A 17,495-nucleotide genomic window follows, 5' to 3' on the forward strand; every position below is an offset into this window, starting at 1 on the left:
CACAATCTGAAAATTAGTCTCATTTTTTTTACATTAGCTGGAAACCATTTTCCTTCCAAACTAACTAATGAAACACAGAATGCAATTCTTTATCTAAAATTTTATTCTGTAGGTGCATTGAAAACTATACAGGAGCTCGTTGTGAAGAGGTTTTTCTCCTAAGCTCCAGCATCCAAACTAAAAGTAACCTGTTTGCAGCTTTCATGGCAGTGGCAGTCCTAGCAACACTTATCATTGGAGCCTTCTACTTCCTTTGCAGGTAACCAAAATAGAAACATGCTTTTGTGAAAAGTAATGCATAAAGTAGTTATTCCACTAAAGAATTAATATGCCCTTTAGTTCTAGATATTTTTCCAGATACTGTATTATGTTTAGTTGTCTCTTTAATATAGATTTTGTTCTTAACATCATTTTTGAAAGCATCTCAATAGGCAGTCTCAATTTGTTCTTTGTTACTGTTGTCAATATTTAACTTATCTGAACTACTAAGGTAGAGCCATACTCACTATAGCAAATATACCAAAAGCACCCAAACATGTGGGTTAGTTGTATTTAAAGTAAATTTTGTATGTGGGAAAAAAAGGAACACTTATGCAATACTGTACATGTTAGCTTAGACATGGTTAATGTGCAGGGCCAGCCGTTTAGTGCCTACTGTGTGCTAGGCATAAAGAATACAATAATTGACAAAGTAGACATGTTTCCTAACTTTAGAGATATTTAAATCAATTTGGAGAGCTAGACAAATAAATAGGCAATTAATTTGGGGAAACTGGTAACTCACAAGGGAGACAAAACAAAAAACTACTTGCATAAAGCAATTATATGCGCCGAAGATTACTTTCATTCGTTTTGATCTTCAATTGTTTTTGAAATTTTGTGAAAGTAAGGAAATACAGAATTTAGTAAGTTTAGGAGTCATCTGGCATAATTCATCGTTAATATTTATTAAACTCACACTGTATTCTGTCATAGATACTTGTGAAAATGGAGGTGAAGGTAATCATAAAAGAGATGCAAGTGGGCTCGAGAAGTTTATATACTAAGAAAGGTAACATGTAGGTAAAATAGTATCTTGTTAGATCCTGATTTCTTAACTACTTTACATCAAGGAATAATTAGAAGTTGAGGAAACTGGGTTTTTTTTTTAAATATGTGGCATTAAATAGTTTATTCCAAAACATATCATTTAAGCAATGCAATCGAGTTTCTCATAATTTTAGCATCTGACTACTTCAGATACAAAAATTTAAATACAAGCCCGCTATATCAGACTGCATTTCCCAGGGATCACCACAGGACATCTCTTATTCCCACATACTCTTCTGCAGTGTGACCTTGACACTCATCAACAAGAGGTAGAGTTTATTGCTACAGAATCCTTGAATCTGGGCAGACACTATGACTGCCTTGATCATAAAATATTGTGGAAATGATACTGTTCCAATTAAGGAAATCGCCTTTACATGTCGTGGAAGTTTCCATCTCTTGCTGCTCATACTTGGGACGCTGCCTCATAGAATCAGCCACCACGTTGTAAGAAGCCGAAACAGCAGGAAGAACCAGCCCCAAGTGAACTTCCAGCCAACAGCCAGCATCAACCAGCCTTTTTAATGAGCCATCCCAGACATTCAGCTCATTGGAACCTTTAGTTGACTCCTGACTTAACTGCCAGTTTACTGCAACCACACAGAGAACCCAAGTAAAAGATAGCCAGCTGTCAACCCACAAAATCATGAGATAAAGTTATTTTATCCCCCAAGTTTGGAGAAGTATGTTATGCATAAGTAGATAACCAGAAGACCCATCTTTGGAATTAGGTTTATGCTTGAGTTTAAATGTATCAGTGTTTGGAAAGCTGAATAATGATATATTCTTATTCTATCCCCCTAAACATTTTGTCAGTCTAATATGCTAAGGGGAAGACCAATATCTACTTCCCTTATTAATCACTCTGGTGCCAATTTGGAGATATAGTTTCCACCTGTTATTGATTGGATAATGAATTATGTTTAATTCATTGTCATTAATATGTCAGGATAGTCTAGGTTTGGCTACAGTAACTACCAACCCTAATAGTTTAGTGGCTTAATAAACAGAAGACTATTTCTCACTTATTGCAGGTAATTAGTATGGATTGGCAAGCAGGGCTTTGCTAATCATAGTCACTTAAGGACTCAAACCGTTGGAGCAACCCCATCTTGAGTGCTGCTGGTTGTCAAAGGGAAAAGAAAGCTCTGGAATGTCTCACGCTTAAATTGAAATGATCTGTCCCAGAAGTGACACACGTCACTTCTGACATAATTCATTAGCCAGGAGTTTCATGGTCCTCCTCAATTATAAGAGGTGGCTGGACATGGTGGCTCATGCCTGTATTCCCAAGTGGGAGGGTTGCCTGAGCCCAGGAGTTTGAGACCTGCCTGGGCGAGCTGGCAAGACCCTGTCTCTACAAAATGAAGGGTAAAAAATATTAGCTGGGTATGATGGCACACATCTGTAGTCCCAGTTACTCGGGAAGCTGAAGCAGGAGGATCCCCCAAGCCCAGGAGTTTGAGATACAGTGAGCTGTGATTATGCCATTGCAGTCCAACCTGGGCAAGGGAAAAAGATTGCTCTCTTATTTTATATAGATAGATTAAATAGATAATATTTATTTATATATTTATATGTGTATATATATTATTTACATATAATACATCTGAGTATCAGGAAATGCAATTCAACCCTATGCCCATATGGTAAAAAGCCAGAAATACATATCTAACATAGCAACCAAAAAATTTATAAGAATATCTACTATTCTGCTGGGAATTGTTGAGAGTGATTTGTGTGATACTAAATCCATAGAACTTGGGCCAGGTGTAGTGGCTCATGCCTGGAATCCTGCCAAGGTGGGAGGACCACTTGAGACCAGGAGTTTGAGACCAGGAGTTTAAGTTGAGCCTGGACAACATAGCGAGATCCCGTCTGTAAAAAAAAATTATTTTTTTAATTATCCAGGTGTGGTAACACATGCATGTAGTCCGAGTTGCCTGAGAGGCTGAGATGGGAAGATCAGTTGAAGCCAGGAATGAGAGGCTGCAGTAAGCTATGATTGCACTACTGCACTCCATCCTGGGTGAGGGAACAAGAGCCTGTCTCAAAATAATTAATTAATTAATTAATTAATGGAACTTTCATATTGTTGTAGTTGCCCCAAAATGAAACTTCCTTTGCCAACCATTGAGTTTGTGAAGGGCACAGTATATTGTACCCACAGGTGTTCAATGCCCCAGAGCAGCAAAGTTTCAGAAAAGAGTGCTTCTAAGCCATAGCTGCTCTGCAGACTTGAGTCAGAACTTAGAAATATTTCTAGTCTGAAGTACACTATAGCAGGCTAAACAATACCTTTTGAGTAGAAAGGGTAAGTATAATAGAAGGAAAAGAGTGTGTGTGTGTATATATATATATATATATATATATATGAATGAAGTGGTGCTGAATACAAGAGAAAAGAGAAAAGAAACCTCCAATCACAAACATTATGTGGGTCTCCATCCTGAATTCACACTATCTGAATGTCTGGGGGTAAAAAGCTAAGGATATAAAATAATCCAGGCTGGTAATGTCTTCAGGTGGTTGACCAGAAACAAATACGAATCAATTCTTGAAAAGCCTACCCTCATCCTTTACCTTAAAAAGTGCCTCACCAGGAGAATTGCCTGAACCCAGGAGGCGGAGGTTGCGGTGAGCCGAGATCGCGCCATTGCACTCCAGCCTGGGTAACAAGAGCGAAACTCCGTCTCAAAAAAAAGTGCCTCACATTATGAAATGATTACCAAACATAGAAGAAAAGAGGCTCAATTAATTAGAACTAGCATGAACAATAGGTAGTAGGATCAGATATTCAGAAATCTGTATTTATTGGAAGAATCAGACACATGACATAAAATAAATGTATTTAATATGTATCAAAAAATGAGAGGCTTAGAAATAAGCAAATTTGGCAAAGACCCAAACAGATCTCCCACAAATCAAATATATTTTTTTAAAATTCAGTACATATCTTAGTTCAATAAATTTTTAAAATTTAATGTATGTCTTTAAACAGCAGATCAAACACAATAAAATAATTAATTAATTGGAAAATAGGAAAAATTACCCAGAGGGCAATCCTCAGAGAAAAAGAAATGGAAAATATTGAAGAGAAGTCAAGAAGCATAGTGACCAGAGTGTATGTGTCTAACTTATGCTTAATTGGAATTCCAGAAGAAAAGAGAGACTGGGGCAGAAGCAGCATTTGAAAAAGAGACCTTTTCAGAACTGATGAAAGTTACCCACAGATGTTAGAAGCCTAACAAATCTCAAGCAGGACAAATGAAAATAAATTTACATGTGGTGAAACAGAGAAATTGTAAAACACCAATTCTAAAGAGAACATCACAAAAGTAGAAAAGAATGGCAGATTATCATAAAAAATGCTACAATTAAACCAAAAGCTTGACTTCTCAGTCAGAAAGAAGTAAATCTAGAACACAGGGCAGTGATATTTTCAATACACTGAGAGAAAACAGTTATCAACACCAAATTTCTGTGGCAGTGAAAACATCTCTCAGGAATGAGGGTAAGATGAAGATAACTTTTGGTAAGCAAAATTTGAGAGCGTTATCCCTGAGTAAACCTTCTGCCTGAAGGATACATGTCAGGGAAAAGGAAGTTGATCCTATATGGCTTGTGTGAAATGCAAGAAAGAACAGAGAAAGCTATTAATATGTGAATAAATCAAATATTGTATAAATTGTAACAATAAAATTGTCCTATGTATTTTTAAAAAGGAGTTAAAATGCATGATAGCAAACAAGTTGAAAGGATTGTAACTAAAGTGTACTAAGGTCTTTATGTAGGGGAGGATATCTATATGAGGTAATTTTGACCTTGATATTTTACCATGAATATTAAAATGTCTAGGGAAACACGTAACAGAAAATCAAAGTGTATGATTTCCAAATTAGCAGAATGACAAACATTGAATTAAAAATGACCAATTAGGTAAAAATACATAAAAAAGAAAATTAAAAATTAGAAAACAGGATAAATAGAAAGCATGACATAAGATCTAGGCTGCTCTATAGTGACCATGTGAAATGCATTTCTCTCTTGAAAATGTGGTGCTTTCAAGGATGAAATTGTTTTCTGTCATAGTTTTCGGTCCATTAGTGGTTGAAATTGCTTTCAACTGAGGGCCTTTTGAACTTTAGTGAGTAATTAGTGCCATCACTGAATGAGGTCCAAAATGATACCCCACTAATGCTAAAATCTGGGCTAGAATCAGTAGTGTTTCAGGAATAGGAGCCAGTATGCTTTTAGAAAATACATACCATTTTGCAGTGGTAAAAGTGGTTCTGAATTCATTTTCATTGATCTAAGCTAAAATTGCATATAGACATATTGAGGCTGGTCCGATGGTAGTGGGCTATCAGAACTTATTAACATTAGTGTCACTAAAGTTGGTATACAACGCCCCACTGCTAAATTTGACTGGCTTTAAAAAAAAAAAAAAAGACATATTGAAAAAATGAAATCGCTGTACATTCCCAAATCATCACATAAATTATAACCTATATTAATTGATCAAATGACTGAAAAACCTGATGTACTGTTACCTTGAAAATGTCCAAAATGTCTTTTTAAAATGCCATTACTAGAATAACTGACTAAAGCCACCCCATGTCACATAAGAGTCCCAACTGATAAAGCTAACCTTTTTAAAAAGGGCACAAAAATAACACGAAGATACAACAGCTTTGCTGCTGTCTTAAAAAGTCCAGGTCATCAGCATCTGAAGTCCCCACAGATGACCTGTGTGTACTAATGGATTTGTTAAATAATGGGGAACAGTTTTGAAGTAGCCCTGACAACGTCAGGTAGTTGTGGAAGGAAAATGAACCTTCAGATAGTCAAGTTATACTTTCATTTGAATGCCATGATGTGTTGTAAAAAGGGGAAAAAAAGAGAAATTAAAAAAAAAAAAAAAAAAAAAAACGTTCTTTCTAGGTCTTCTTACATGCTTTTCCTATTACTCATTTTCCATTTTTGTGTTTCTTTCCTCTTTATTGTCAGGAAGGGCCCATTTCAGAGAGCAGGTTCAGTCCAGTATGATATCAGCCTGGTGGAGATGAGCAGGACCAGCGCCCACCACAGTGAGTAAACTCAAAACGAATGCTTATTTGAAAACCTTAGATGAGACTGTTGTTGTTACCTGTAGGGATGTGGATTTAGATCTATCCAGAAGAAAAAGGTTGATCCTAAAATTTTTCTATTTTTTTTTTTGCCAGATACACTTTTTCACATAAAAATGAACTTCTTATCAGTATGACATAAATCACATTTTTCCCCAAACAAAACAATGTTATCTCAATATGTGAAATTCTGATGTTAGCTCTAATGTGCCACACACACAGAAGGTAGCAGTTTCTCAGGAATATTTTGAAGTGAGCTAGCATATGGGGAGGAGGAAGAGTTCCACCTGTAAAGATCAGCAAATCTTTGGAAAACTTGTAGACAAATTGATGTTTAAAATTGTCTTGAGACTTCTGGCCAAGATGGAGTAACAGGCATTGGATTTATTTCCTACTACTTAAAACAACAAAACATGGACAAAATATACGAAGCAGTGGTTTTTGAAGACGTTGCTATCAGGCAGCAAAGGAACCAGGAGCCCTGAGAGATGGAAAACAGACTAGGTGAGCCAATGATTGCCTTGGATTACTGGCTGGAGAGTGTTTCCAGGCTTTTGTGCAAGGCAGCGAACCCCAGGCTGAGTCTGGCAGACTGTGAGTTGATGGAACAGAGAGTCGGAAAAGATCACGGTGACTATATTGTACTGAAGAGAGTCCTGGAAAAAAGAGAGCTGTATGAAGAGAGAACTCCAGAGACCTTCAGTTCAAGGATTCAGCTGAATACTAACCAGGGCATGTGTGGGAGGAAAATACTTGAGGGTGTGGAAAAAAAAATCACCCGAAAGGATGAGAGGTGCCCAGTATTCACAAGGGCCAGGAAATGTGCCTGTTCCCACCGAGACTGAGAAGCTCACTATTCATGGGGCACTGGGTAGAGTACACAGAAAGGTGTCTCCCTAATAGTGGGGAATAACTAGCCCTAGGTGAAGCACTGGTCCAGTCCTGCCTACTAAACTGTAAAAGCATGAGCTGACAGTATCAGATTGTTTCCAAATAACTACATCCCAGGTCAAATCGCAACAATGCTAAAAACAGCTAGTACCCGACAGGTGAAATTAATAATATTTCACATCCAATAAAATAACCAACCTCCAAAGAAGGAGCAAATGTGCTCAAAATGAGAAATATTAAGAAACTGAAGGCGGGGCATAGTGGCTCATGCCTATAATCCCAACACTTTGGGAGGCCGAGGCAGGTGGATCACTTGAGGTCAGGAGTTCTAAACAGCCTGGCCAACATGGTGAAACCCCATCTCTACTAAAATACAAAAAAAAAAAAATTAGCCAGTGGTGGGTGCCTGTAATCCCAGCTACTCTGGAGCTGAGGCAGAAGAATTGATTGAACTGGGGAGGCAGAGGTTGCAGTGAGCCGAGATTGCGCCACTGCACTCCAGCCTGGGCGACGGAGCAAGACTCCATCTCAAAAAAAAAAAGAAATAGAAACTGATGTTAGAAATGCCAGGCAAGCACAGTTATTATAAATGTATTACATAGATTCAAAAGTTAAGTAGAAACATGGAAGATGTATTTTTTAAAGGGTCCAAGTCGAACTTCCAGAGATGAAAACTAGTGTCTAGGATAAACACACACACACAAAACAAAAAACAAAACAAGAAAACACTGGATGGTATTTGTTAATACCACACCATAGAAAATGGTATTACCTACCATAGAAAATACTGGTGAACTTGAAGATATAGCAATATAAACTATGAAAAAAACACAGAAAGAAAATTTTTAAATGAAAAGACCATCAGTGAGCTGTGTGACAACTGCAGGTGACATAATATTGGCTTAATTGGAGTCCCTGAAGGAGATAAGAGAGAAGAGGGAAAAGAACAAATATTTGAAGAAATAAGAGTCAAAAATTTTTCTAGATTTAATAAAAACAATCAATTCACACATATAAGAAGTTCCCCCAAGGTCTGGCACTCTGACTCACACCTGTAATCCCAGCATTTTGGGAGGCTGAGGCAGGAGGATCACTTGAAGGATGGAGTTTGAGACCAGCCTGGGAAACATAGTGAGATCTCATTTCTACAAAAAAGAAACAAAATTAGCTGGGCATGATGGAGTCTATCTGTAGTCCCAGCTACTTGGGAGGTAGGAGAATCGCTTGAGCCCGGGAGGTCAAGGTTGCAGTGAGCTGAGACTGCGCCACTGCACTCCAGCGACAGGGTAATACACCAAGACATATCATAACCAGTTGCTCAGAACCAGTGATGAAGTCTTAAAGGCAGCTAGGAAAAGACACATTCCAGACAGAGAAACAAAGCTAAGGATTTCAGCGAGCATTTATCAGAATAACACACCTTAAAAGAGTGGAGCAACATATATAATGTATTTTAAAAGGTAAACCTCTAATTCTGCATCAGCAAAAATATCTTTCAAACACAGGCAAAACAGGCAAATCAATCTTGGAAAAGATGAACAAAGTTTTGCCTATTTCTTTTCACACGTCCTAATTCCTAAACTTACTATGAAGCTGCAGTAATCAGTGTAGTACTGGCATAAGGATAAACATATAGATGAGTGAAATTCAATTGGGAGTTCAGATGTGCCACCTTACATTTACAGTAAATGCATTTTTAAAGGGTGCAAGACAATTCAGTGGGGGGTAATAATAATCTTTTCAACAAATAGTGCTGGATCCACTCACAAAAGAATGGATTTAAACTCCTACTTCATACCATATATAAAAATTCACTCAAAATGGATCAAAGATCGAAACATAAGAGCTAAAACCATATAACTCTTAATAGAAAACACAGGTGTAAATCCTCATGACCTTGGATTAGGCGATGGATTCTGAGATATCCTAAAAAGACAAGCAAAAAAGAAAAATGCATAAACTGGATTCATTAACATTAAAAACAAAAAAACTTTTGTGCTTCAAAGGATGCCTTCAAGAAAAGTGAAAAGACAATCTACTTCTAAGAGAAAAATTTTTTAAAATCATACGTATAAGACCTCTCATACATACAATTTGAAATACATATATGTATTTGAATATATAAATAAGATTTACAATTTAACTCATTTAAGAAATGAGCAAAGGATTGGAAGAGTTCTCCAAATAATATGTGCAAATGACTAGTAATCCCATGAAAAGACAATCATCATTAGCCAGCAGGAAGATAACCGAGCGTGCTGCATAGTGTTTTATTCCCCGCTATGAGGAGGCTGAGGTGGAGGATCACTTGAGCCCAGGACTTTGAGGCCAGCCTGGGCAACATAACAAGACTCCATCTCTAAAAAAAACCACAAACTTCAGGAAGGGTGAAAAAAAATGTACATGGATGTTCATAGTACAGCAGCATTATTTATAATAGCCAAAAAAGTAGAAATTAATCAAATGCCCATCAACTGATAAATGGATAAATAAAATGTGCTGTATTCCTACTATGGAATATGATTTGGCAGGAAATGGAAATGAAGTAGTAATATATGCTGGAACATGGACGGACTTTGAAAACAATATGCTGAAGTGAAAGAAGCCAGTCATAAAGGAACACATATTTTATGACAACATTTATATGAAATGTCAGAACAGGCAAATCTATAGAGACAGACAGTAGATTAATGTTTGCCAAGGGTTGGAGGAAATGGGGGATACTGGGGAGTGAAGGCTTAAGGGATGTGGGCTTGCTTTTTGGGAATGAAAGAGTTATAAAATTGATTGTTCTGATAGTTGTACAACTCTGAATATACTAAAAGCCACTGAATCATACAATTTAAATGAGTGAATTGTATGTGAATTATATCTCAAAGCCATAAAAAATCAGTAAACTAACTGTTTAGAAAAAATGAAGGCAAATAGAGATTTTCCAGGCATATGAAAGTTGAAAGAATTTATCATCACCAGAACCGCACTAAGTAAATGTCAAAGGAAGTCCTTCCGGCAAAAGGACAGTCAGATGGAAATACGGATATGCACTGGAAATGACAACTATGTGGAAACTGACAATTTAATGAAAAGTCTTAACAACGTAGAATGGGACTTACAACATACAGAAAAGCAAAACGTATAATAAGAAAACAAAGATTGGGAAGGTAGCAAGAGATACACCCCCCTGTAAGGTTCTCATGCTAAATGTCAAGCAGTATATTATCACTTGAAGGGAAACTATGATAAGTCAAAAATATATACTAGAAACTCTAGAGCAACCTCTAAAAAGTCTAAATCGCCCAGTTAATATAGAGATTATAAAACTGAAAAAAATTACTGTGATATGCTATCTACAAGAAATATACTTTAAGTATAAAGACACAAAGAGGTTAAAAGTAAAAGGATGAATAAAGATACATCATGGTAGCCAGGCACAGAGGCTCATGCCTTGAGGTCACGAGTTCGAGATCAGCCTGGCCAACATGGCAAAACTCCATCTCTACTAAAAATACAAAAATTAGCTGGGCATGGTGGCGGGCACCTGTAATCCCAGCTATTTGGGAGGCTGAGGCAGGAGAATCGCTTGAACCCAGGAGGCAGAGGTTGAAGTGAGCTGAGATCGAGCCACTGTACTCCAGCCTGGGCAACAGACTGAGACTTCATCTCAAAAAAAAAAAAAAGAAAGAAGAAAGAAAAAGAGAGAGAAAGAAAAAGAAAGAAAGAAAGAAAGCTCACCCGGATGAAACTCCTTTTTATGAAATATTCTCAGAGAATCTAGAAGATAATGTCTCAGAGATTTAAAAATTCCTAGCATTACAGGCTGAAGAAATCATGATGTGGTGATAAACCTTAGTGACAGCTGTGCAAGAAAAATTAAATGAAATAAAAACCAAAATGGAGGAAGACACGTATCTAGAATATAAAAAGAACTCTTTCACATCAATAATAAAAAATCAATCCAATTAAAATTTGGGCAAGAAAAAAGCAGAAGCCATAGAGCAATTATTCCATGGCATTCCTGTTTACAATTCAGCATTTCTTAAGGGGGGAAGCCATGTTTGATGCAGAACTCTCAGAAATCAAAAAGAACCAAATGAAAGAATAAGCAGGAAAAAATAAGTGGGAAACAGCTACTTGAAACAGATCTAAATCTTGACACATCCGATATCCAGTTCTTGGGAGGATGCTGGAAACAATGTGGAGTTAATTGAGTCTTTGTTCCAGGAAATGGATGACCTGGGGATGAGGAGATGATCCAGACTCCAATCCTGCTGACCCAGAAAGTGACTCCACTGACCAGAGGACTGTCCCCATCTGCAGGGAGTCTCAGCTGCCACAGCATCATGGCTATGCTCAGAGGGTTTTGATTTTCCTTTCCTTTTCTCCAAGAAGAAATAACTTTCAGGAGAATATTCTTCTGTTAGATTTAATCATTCAACTTAATAAACTTACCTTAAAATTTTTAAAAAGTCAATTGTATTCCTATATATCAATAACAATTAGAAATGGAAATTTAGTAAAGAATTATTTACAATAGAATCTCAATATACTAAGTACATAGGAATACATCAGACAAAAATATGAAAGACCTATACAGTGAAAGCTAAAAAAAATTGCTGAGAGAAATGAAGACCTAAATAAATGGAGAGTTATATTTTGTTCATAGATTTTGAAGATTTAATATTATAAGATGTCAGTTCTCCAATTGACCTATATAGATACAATGCCATCCCCAACAATATCTCAACAGGTGTTTTTGTAAAATTTGACAAGGTGATTCTGAAATTCCCATGGACATGCAAAGGACCTAGAATAGAGAAAATCGTTTTGAAAAAGAACAAAGTTAGAAGCCTCATACTGTCTGATTGACTTACTATAAAGCTGCAATAATCAAGACAATGTGGTATTGGCATCCAGATAGACCACAACTGATTTTTACAAAGCTGCCAAGGCAATTCAGTATAGAAAGGATAGTCTTTCCGACAAATGATGCAGGGGGAGTTTGGATATTCACACGCAAAAACATGAATTCAGACAGTCCCGTAGACAAAAAAATAACTCAAAATGTATCTAAATATAAGAGCTAAAACTATAAAACTATTATAAGAAAACATTAGAGAAAGTCTTTGTGACATTGAATTAGGCAAAGATTTTTAGATGCAATACAAAAAGCACAATTGGGCTGGGTGCAGTGGCTCATGCCTGTAATCCCAGCGCTTTGGGAGGCCGAGGCAGGTGAATCACCTGAGGTCAGGAGTGCGAGACCAGCCTGGCCAACATGGCGAAACCCCGTCCCTACTAAAAATACAAAAATTAGCTGGGCATGATGGCAGGCACCTGTAATCCCAGCTACCTACCCTGGAGGCTAAGGCAGGAGAATCACTTGAACCCAGGAGGCGGAGGTTGCAGTGAGCCAAGATCGTGTCACTGCACTCTAGCCTAGACAACAGAGTGAGAGTCTGTCTTAAAAAAAAAAAAAAAAGAAGAAGAAAGAAAGAAAGAAAGAAAAAGAAATTCTCAGAGAATGGAAAGATTTTAAATGATCATGGTGTTAACTGGAAAGGTTAATGTTACGGGCCAAATCTGATAGAAGCAAGTTTGGAAATAGTATCCTGCCATTAGGTCTTGAGTGCACAGGTATCCATGCTTGTAATTCATCAACAGCGTTTTCCCCAAAAGGTTTGCCTCTTGATTTTTTTATTTTCCCCAGAATGTTCAGTGTTATGGTAAAGATTTATTTTTTTAGAAACCACACACATAAAAACAGCTTTTGACTCCTGTTTATAAAGACATATTTGTGTATATTATATATTTGTGTACATTTATATATACACATATATATACTTTACATTATATATATATATACTTTATATTATATATACACATATATATGTATATATGCTTTATATTATATATGTACATATACATATATATATGTACATATATAATATAAAGTGGCCATGTAGCCTCTCCACACATATACATATGCTCTGGTTAACTGGAGAGTTTTGGAACCTAAGTATTAAATTACTATTTTTTTTAATAGAAAAAGACATAGTAACAAATGTTAAAAATTGGGGTAAGGTATTGGGCTTAGCACAAAATTAGCTCATTTGACCAAACATTTTTTCAAGGATTGAACAATCTCAGTCAATAAATGCAAGGCCATAACTATAAGCAAACAGCAACTCCCTGCCACACACATACACGCCTTTTACTAAATGTGATATGTGTCATGAAAATAGATTATCTGATGAGGAGAGTTGATGGTGAAGACTGGGAGTTGCTTAAAAATGTTAGCTCATTATGAAAATCATAGCATAAATGTACGTCATATTTTAAAACATTAATGACTTCCTTCACCAAGGATGTCTCCCCGCCACCACGCCATCAAGCCTTATTTCATTGGTAGGGTTACTCATGTCGCCTTGTATGCTTATGGAATGTAATCCTCCCCGGGTAATCTTTCCAGTTTATTGCTAGCATAAATCCACAGCCTAAAGTCTTAGCATGCATCTATACTGGTTATAGATCGTCCGTACTACAAAAATGCCCTAAAGCTGACAACACAACTCTCCAAATAGAAAGAAAGCAGTGTAACGATATTAATCATGCACATAACATGCCTCTGTGTGCCAGGCACTGTGGTTAATATTTCAAATATCTTAACCCCCCATAAATCTTTTTTTTCCCCATTTATTTTATTGCATTTTAGGTTTTGGGGTACATGTGAAGAACATGCAAGATTGTTGCATAGGTACACACATGGCAGTGTGATTTGCTGCCTTCCTCCCCATTACCTACATCTGGCATCTCTCCCCATGCTCTCTCTCCCCAGCTCCCCGCCCCCCACTGTCCCTCCCCTATTTCCCCCCAACTGACCCCAGTGTGTAGTGCTCCCCTCCCTGTGTCCATGTGTTCTCATTGTTCAACACCCACCTATGAGTGAGAACATGCGGTGTCTGATCTTCTGCTTTTCTGTCAGTTTGCTGAGAATGATGGTTTCTAGGTTCATCCATGTCCCTACAAAGGACACAAACTCATCGTTTTTGATGGCTGCATAATATTCCATGGTGTATATGTGCCACATTTTCCCTGTCCAGTCTATCATCGATGGGCATTTGGGTTGGTTCCAGGTCTTTGCTATTGTAAACAGTGCTGCAATGAACATTTGTGTGCACGTGTCCTTATAGTAGAACGATTTATAATCATTTGGATATATACCCAGTAATGGGATTGCTGGGTCAAATGGAATTTCTATTTGTAGGTCCTTGAGGAATCACCACACTGTCTTCCACAATGGTTGAACTAATTTACACTCCCACCAACAGTGTAAAAGTGTTCCTTTCCACATCCTCTCCAGCATCTGTTGTCTCCAGATTTTTTAATGATCGCCATTCTAACTGGCGTGAGATGGTATCTCAATGTAGTTTTGGTTTGCATTTCTCTGATGACCAGTGATGATGAGCATTTTTTCATATGTTTGTTGGCCAAACTGCATGGGGTAGGTGGTATTATTCTCACTTTACAATGAGAAAACAGGTTTGGGGACCTTAAACCCATGTTTTTCTTACTGCACTTCTGCTTCCACAGATATGGGTGATAGTCTCAGGGCTCGTTGGCTACAGAGGGAAATTGTGTCTCAATAGTCCCAATTAGCCACAGGTTTTATTAGTCCTTATGTTTCCTTGTATTTTCTAGCCATCTATTACTATTGTCATTGCTGTTACAGTGACTCACTCTAGCAATCTTTTCCCCTCAACCACCCTTTTCTAACGTGCAGTATCTCAGAAAGGTCACCAGCCTTGTTAGAACTTTGGGTAAGAGGGACATTGAGCTAAGGCGGTGGTGATAGTGCTGGTGGGGGTAGAGGAGTTGAGACTTGAATGGGGAATCTGGCATTCTGAGGAGTCTTATAGGACAGGGTGCTGGACATTTTCAATATTCTAGGCTAGTTTACCTCAACACATCCTATGACAACAGAAGGGGTTGGCTTATATACGTGAATAAGATGAGAGAGACATGTAGGTAGGTGTGCATATAAAGAAAAATTGCAGTGGAGAAAGCATCTTATTTTTCATAGATCATGGAGAACACTGAAGAAACGTCAAAGTGAACCAAATCATTGTTTTTATTTTACAAAGGCAGAAAATGAAACACCATTAGGTAAAAGAATTAAAAATTTAATCCTTTATTTCCTAAATGAAATGCTTGTGTAACCTGTCATATCATGAACCTGTCTTAATCCTCTCTGCTGCAAGGCGTCTGTGTTTTTGTAATTGCATCAGCCCACCGGCAACTGCTAAGTAGGGGATACCAGTATAATTCGGAAGTCACGTTGGCTCAGCATGACTCTCCCCGGAAAGCTGATGTGCTGAAGCAACCAGAGACAAATGTTCACACACCCAGAGAGAAACCCTAAGGGACAGATGAGGATCTTATGAAAAAGGATGAAAATCCTCTAAGTGCAAGGAGTCGCTGGCTCAGTGGCCTTCAAAACCACCTCATTCTTGCTCTGTTGATGTATCTGAGAAGCTGCAAGTACAGATGAAAACACTAAGACATTTCACCTGGCAATTAGAAAAAAGCACTGACTGGCTGGGCATGGTGGCTCACGCCTGTAATCCCAGCACTTTGGGAGGCTGAGGCAGGTGGTGATGAGATCAGGAGTTCGAGAACAGCCTGGCCAAAATGATGAAACCTCGTCTCTACTAAAAACACAAAATTAGCCAGACATGGTGGCAAGTGCCTGTAATCCCAGCTACTTGGGAGGCTGATTCAGAATGGCCGGGAGGTGGAGGTTGCAGTGAGCCAAGATCGTGCCACTGCACTCTAGCCTGAGTGACAGAGCAAGATTCCGACTTAAAAAAAGAAAAAGAAAAAAAAAGGGCACTGACTGATGGATACCTCTGTATCATTCTTTCAATACTGATGAAAATGCTTTCTACTAGAAGTGATTTCAAGGATCTGTCTCTCAAAGGAAGAAACAAAACCCCAAAAGTTTAAGACTGCAAAAGATGGACTAATTCTAGGTGCAAATGCCAGTGGAAATTTAGGATTGTTACTGTACTACACAGGTTACAAAGTTCCAAATGTGTTTTTCCTTGTAATTTTTAGTGCATGATTTTGCAGAATGCAGTTTTCATCTTTTTAGGTGCAACATTAAGAACCGGTTCAGTCAGAACAATTTTTAGTTTCTCCAGTTTTTTCTACCCGAGTTACATGGGGAAAAAAAAAAAAAAAAAAAAAAGCAATAGTAACTTGAAGAAAGTGTGAAAATAAAAGTCTTGGAGCAGCGGAAAGGTCAGGCTGGTAAATGTCTTAGGCAGAGGCACATGTACTGGCCGAACGCAACAGCCCATCTCTGAACTATGTCCTCTGTCAAGGCTGTGGACGCTTCTCCACACATCCTGGCCCAGTGTAGGCACTATGAATTCAGTGTGTCGCTAGTGTCACTGATTCATTCATCACCCATCATTCATTCATTTAACAAACACATGAGGAAGAGACACTGAGACAGAGTATACAAAATGAAAAGCGCTCACATAATTTTAATTAATAGATTTTCTTGTGAGAAGTTTTAGATTTTCAGAAAAACTGAGCAGATAGTACAGTTCCCCTATGTTCCTCCCCCACCAAGCCCTGGCCCCAGGCCTTTATGATTAACATCTTGCACTAGTGTGGTATATTTGTTTAACCAATATCGACGCATTTTTATTGTTTGAGACAAGGTCTCACTGTCACCCAGGGTAGTGGAAACCTATAGCTTACATGAAGGGTTCTCTTTTTGTTGTATGACTTTAATGGATTTTGACCAATATATAATGTCATGGATCCACTACTTATTTTTTAGAGATGGAGTCTTGCTGTTGCTCAGGCTGGAATACAGTGATGCGATCTCGGCTCACTGCAACCTCCACCTCCTAGGTTCAAGCAATTCTTCTGCCTCAGCCTCCTGAGTAGCTAGGATTACAAACGCATGCCACCATGCCCAACTAATTTTTTGTATTTTTAGTAGAGATGGAGTTTCACCGTGCTAGCCAGGATCTCTAGACCTCAGGTGATCCACTCGCCTCAGCCTCTCAAAGTGCTGGGATTACAGGTGTGAGCCACTGCGCCTGGCCATGTATCCACTATTATAATATTGTATACAGTAGTTCCACTGCCCTAAAAATCTCTATTCCATGTATTTACCCCTCCCTCTCTCCCACTGAACCGCTGGCAACCACTAATGTCTTTACTTTCTCCAGAATGTCATACATTTGAAATCATATAGTGTGTAGCCTTTCAGACTGACTTCTTTCACTTAACAATATACATTGAAGGTTCCTCTATGTCTTGTGACTAAATACCCCAACCCCTCTTTTTTAAATAGCTAGGCCATATGAT

The 17,495-nt window shown here is 37.9% G+C and overlaps 1 protein-coding gene across 6 annotated transcripts in view; it reads left to right on the top strand.

The window, feature by feature from the left end:
• The window catches only part of NRG4 (neuregulin 4), a 95,693-nt gene extending 83,539 nt beyond the window's left edge, over positions 1–12,154 (top strand). For 3 of the 6 annotated variants that reach the window (XM_032267314.1, XM_032267317.1, XM_032267316.1), the window contains 3 exons: positions 113–259; positions 6,100–6,179; positions 11,331–12,154. In XM_032267314.1, the coding sequence (XP_032123205.1) occupies positions 113–259; positions 6,100–6,179; positions 11,331–11,341 (238 nt within the window). In that variant the 3' untranslated portion in view covers positions 11,342–12,154. Of the gene's footprint in view, positions 1–112; positions 260–6,099; positions 6,182–11,330 lie in introns of those variants that run through there. The other 3 variants (XR_004265215.1, XR_004265216.1, XR_004265217.1) reach the window with 2 other exon arrangements.
• The last annotated feature ends 5,341 nt before the right edge of the window (positions 12,155–17,495 follow it).

This window comes from Sapajus apella, unplaced genomic scaffold, assembly GCF_009761245.1.
Source record: "Sapajus apella isolate SASKATOON/1434 unplaced genomic scaffold, GSC_monkey_1.0 scaffold168, whole genome shotgun sequence".
In the NCBI taxonomy this organism is placed as follows: Eukaryota; Metazoa; Chordata; class Mammalia; order Primates; family Cebidae; genus Sapajus; species Sapajus apella.